Source organism: Montipora capricornis, chromosome 11, assembly GCF_036669925.1.
Source record: "Montipora capricornis isolate CH-2021 chromosome 11, ASM3666992v2, whole genome shotgun sequence".
NCBI lineage: Eukaryota > Metazoa > Cnidaria > Anthozoa > Scleractinia > Acroporidae > Montipora > Montipora capricornis.
This window is the reverse complement of record NC_090893.1, coordinates 28,251,173-28,256,172: the sequence shown is the minus strand read 5'-3', so window position 1 is coordinate 28,256,172 and position 5,000 is coordinate 28,251,173. Positions and strand designations below refer to the sequence as shown.

At 39.8% G+C, this 5,000-nt stretch overlaps 1 protein-coding gene across 1 annotated transcript in view; it reads left to right on the top strand.

Moving 5' to 3' along the window:
* LOC138025071 (NFX1-type zinc finger-containing protein 1-like) overlaps positions 1-5,000 on the top strand; it is a 57,620-nt gene that overhangs the window by 29,273 nt on the left and 23,347 nt on the right. The window contains exon 14 of the mRNA XM_068872324.1: positions 3,489-3,600. Coding sequence (XP_068728425.1) covers positions 3,489-3,600 — 112 coding nt within the window. The remainder of the gene's footprint in view (positions 1-3,488; positions 3,601-5,000) is intronic.

The window sequence follows — 5,000 nt, the reverse complement described above, 5'->3', positions numbered from 1 at the left end:
AAGAGTAGAAAGCCAACTCCATGCACAAATGAGGGGTTTTCATGTGACGTCATCGCCGCCATATTGGTGGACGAAAACAAAAGATCTCTCATTAGCTCCTTTTGTTCGTCCATCAGCAGTTGTACATTGCAGTATTGTTGTGTCTCTAGAGATTGGTTGCAAACAAGTGTGCGTATGGCACCAAAGAAAGGCCGAAAGGAACTGACATGTAATATTATTCTTGTCTGCCATCGTTGTTTTTATGGTTATCATCGACATAGTTATCGTCAAAGAAAATCAAAAATTCTTTGAACAAATTTTGTTATCGTCATCATCATCATCATCGTTATGACCTCGATGAAGACAAGAACGCAAAAACACGCGGTGCACAAACAATTGCTTTGCACAACCCGCACGTGCATTTTGCATTTTGGTACCTTTCTGTTCTGTTCTCCTCTTAACAACGATGTGAAATGACCAAATATGAGGCTCTGAGCACATGACGATAATGTTTTGCTTTTTTTTTCTCTTACTGTCCGTACCCTTTATATCAATTTAAGGTAATTCCCTTGAAGATGACGTACTATCCAGATTTTTGTCAAACTTGGTACAGGACATTCACAAAATAAAATAAAAAGATGGGGTCACCACGCTTGTTTTCGCGCTTTCGCCCTTTATTCTAAGTGTTTTTACCGAATTACGCCAGAAGCGTTCGAAACTCAATCAACCGTTATATAGCTAAAGGTACTGAATATTACTGAAAACTTGAGCCTACTTGTTTGTCCGGGCTAAAATCTTTCAGTAACGTGATTTCAAATGCTCAATCTTGCAAAGCAATGCAAGCAAATTAGACCTGCTACATCATCACCTCACACCCAGTGTCTGGCTCAAATGCAGTTTCACGGCATTTATATCATTTATATATAAGGACTATACCTTCTACCAACCACATTCCATTCCATGTTTATTTCCGAGCGTAAGCAAGATCATGACACAAAGAAAGAGCAAGCGTTGTCCATGACTTTTTCGCAATCTGATTGGTGTATATCCCAAAATTAGCGTTCCTGGTTGGCTATTACAATTGCGTGACACATTGACGCGAGCATGACGCAAGAAGCGTTGTCTAGTTAATAAATTGGTGTTAGTTTTTCATGCGTCTGTCCTGTTATTGATCATGAATTTCGTCATAAAATTTAACATGTTTATTCAAGATGCAAAAGCCTAAGTTACAAAAGACATCTTGAAAGAGACGTAAAGAGGTCATCCCTATGTTAATACTCCCCAACATAAAACAAGCAAAAAGTATTTTGGATTTCTTGAAAAGGAACAACTGGAGGTCGACCAAATGAAGTTTCCCTGAAAAAAAGTATGAAACATATATAAACTATGTACAATAAATATATAAAACATGGAATTGAAAATTATTTACAAAAGAATTCCGTACTGACGATCAATAAAAGCGATAGTTATAGTTAACTAATGAATATTTAAAAAGCGCTTCAGTGCACTCTTAAAACGGCTCAGGCTACCAGCTTCAGCAATGGACCCTGGTAAGCTATTCCAGTTCCGCACAATTCGAATGGAAAAAGAGTATTTATATGGATTGCACTTAGCTGGCTTAACGTATAGCTTATACGGGTGGTTTAAACTCAAAGAGATGGTCAACGTTTAACTTGCTTATACCAAAAACGATCTTATAACATTCAACTAAAGAAAGATATAATCTACGCTTTGAAGTGTAGGCCACTTCAACTTTCCCACGTTTTTGCCCAAGAGCAAGCCGGGAAGCTCTTTGATAAGTATGGATTCCAGACCGGGGCAGCATATTCAAGAACTGGGCGCGCAAGAGATTTGTATAACGTAGAAAATGCATCCCGATTTGACCAGCCTACTGTTCTGTGAATCAAGCCCAACAATTTGTTGGCTTTATTGATGGTCACATTAACATGTTCACTCCAAGATAAATCCGAAGAGACTATGACACCCAGGTCCTTGACGCACTTTACGGTTTGAAGCCTCTTATCCAATGAATATATGGGGAGGAAAAGATCTCGTTTGTGAGTTACGCGCAGTAATTCGCACTTGTTGGAGTTATAGCGCAGTTGGCATTTGGATGCCCAGGATACTAACTGGTCTAGATTAGATTGTAGGGCTTCAGTGTCCCTTGCTTTGTTTGACAGTTCTCTGTATATTTTGGTGTCATCAGCAAACATTCTCAAAGTAGAGGAGATATCAGAGGATATATCATTAACATAAATTAGAAACAAAACTGGGCCCAAGATCGTGCTCTGTGGGACCAACGACGGTACACAAGACCAAGATGAGTAAGTTCCTCGAACAACAACGCGTTCTTTACGGTCCGTCAAAAAGCTTCTGAACCAACGGAGTAGTGGACCTTCGATCCCGTGGCATTTTAATTTGAGCAACAGCCGTTCTTGAGGTACGGAATCGAACGCTTTTGAGAAATCTAAGAATATAACATCAGTAGGTCTCGATTTATTTCTTGATAGAGTCCAGTCATCAAAACAACACAGCAACTGAGTTAAAGTTGAACACCAAATTGGTTTGCGTTAAAGACTTCTAGGGCCTGCTAGAAGTTTACAGCACGAGCTTTGACAATTTTCTCGCTAACTTTACATGCGATGGAGGTGAGTGAAATTTGACGGTAGTTTTCTCTGCAATCTTTTCTACCCTTCTTGTGGACAGGAACAATGTTAGCTATTTTCCAGGCGTACTGTACTTCTCCAGCTAGAAGTGAACTATTCAAAAGTGAACAAAAGGACGGAGCGATTTCAATCGGGCATTGTTTTAATATTCCTGATGGTTGGTGATCAGGCCCCGGGGACTTGTAAGGATTTAGGTTTCTCAAAAGGTGGGAGACCTCATTTGCGTTACAAAACACAGTTGACAATTTAGAAACCACAACATCAACGTATATAGGGAAATTTCCATAATCTTCCAACGTAAACACAGTTGAGAAATAGGAACTCATACTTTCTGCAACATTGTCAAAGTATGACAATGTTATGACGAAATTTATTGTCAATAAGAGGACAGACGAATGAAAAACTGACATCAATTCGTTTTTTTACAATAACAAAAAGACAGAGGGGTCAAAATTAAGTCAAACCACGAGAAGAACGCAAGACAAAAATGCGATAAACTTCAATTTTCTATCAATCTGACGCGACCAAATTCATAACTTGCCTCGCTCTCTTATTGAGTAATGGAAAAAACGGAGACTTTCTATTGGTTTAAAAGTGAAAGATCGACGTTTCACAAAATTTTGCATAAATTAAACTCTTCGAAACGCCAATGAGCGCGCGAGAATTTTGCAGTCATTGTAAAAACTCTTATCGGCAATGGCAAGTTAGCCAATCAGATTGCGAGATTACAAGCAATTGTGGGAAAAACGAAAATGGCATCAAACTTAAGGTCTGATTGTCAACCTGGTTGCAGTGTGAACCTTAATTTACGTTAATTTATTCAATATTGTTCAATTTTTAAAGGAAGCACCAACAGCTCTGCTAAAGACCTTGTTGACTGACACAGAGAAAATTACAGAAGCTGAACTGGATAATTTGATTAAAGAACGACCTCAAACTGAATCCAAACTCAGAGGTGAGATCATTAGAATTTTAATGATTTAAAGACTAAGTAAAGCTTGAAAGGAACATTTTCCCCATAAAAATTAAGTTTTTTTTGTGACTGATCAGCCTTACCCCTTTGTAATTTTTGTGCCAAGGGGGCAGAATTCTGAACGTTGAGCAATCTGATTGGTTCCTTGAGCGGGACCAAGTTGTCCATTTCGCCCCCAAAGTGGAGCAAAATGACGATAGATCACTGCATGCCCAACTATCACTTCTGTGCATTTCTTTTTTTTTTTTTTTCTTTTTATGTTCCTCGAAAGTTATTCTCACTATACGCGGGCCGCGGAGTACGTTTGAAAATTGGGGGGGGGGGGGGGGGGGGGGGGGGGGGGGGGGTTTTGGTATTGATTACTGGAGTGTGTTTATGTATAATATATATAATATATAATATATTTTTATTTGTCATAAAAGAATGTCTCTCTTTACGTATTCTGTTTACTTTGAAGTGAGATTGAAAGAGAAACCTTAACTGGAAATTGCACTATCCGTTTATGTAGTATTAATGGAGGATGGCTATGTAAAGCTACAAAAAAATGATATTAATTTTATATTATATGACAAAAACTCTAGCTCCTCTCTTGAGTGGGGCTCTCAGCTGGGTGCTCAAAACACGCAGGTCACTCACTCCTTCACTCTCTCCCCCAGGAAAAAGTCGACTTGTGTATGTAAGTCTACTCACTATGACAGATCTCCTCCCCACTATGCCATACCTTGGGGTGCAGGGGTGGCGCAGAGTGGCCCGGGTTCGATTACCCGGACTCGGCGTCATATGTGGGTTGAGTTTGTTGGTTCTCTACTCTGCACCAAGAGGTTTTCTCCGGGTACTCCGGTTTCCCCTCTCCTCAAAAACCGACATTTGACTTGATTTACTTTCATTTTTCATTTCAGTTTACAGTGTCCCCAATTAGCGCTCCAGCGCTAGAACGACTAGACACTTAAATAAAGTTCCTTTCCTTTCCTTTTTTCCCGGTGAATGAGACATTTTTGCGCACGCCAAATTCACCATTCTCCTTCTCCTTCAAACACCTGTCACCGAGGCTGTGTCACTAAATGGCAACACTTTCGGTCGTATGTAGCGCAAGTTATAATATATAGATTTAGCCAAGCCTAAAAGCGGAACTCCCGGGTTATTTATCCTTACAGTAAGTTAACCTGGCTTCAGCCTGCGATCCAATCGAGTTCCTGGTCAGCAGTCAACTTTAAAAAAAAGCTGACCTCGATGAGTTCTAAACTTGAGCCCGTGATATGGTCACATGATACTGGTCAGCGGATACCTTGTTTTGACAGGTGTCTATTGACCATAACATGGATGTCCAACATGATATACGCTATAGACTCGCTGGAGTCACATTGGCATACACGGAGGGGAAC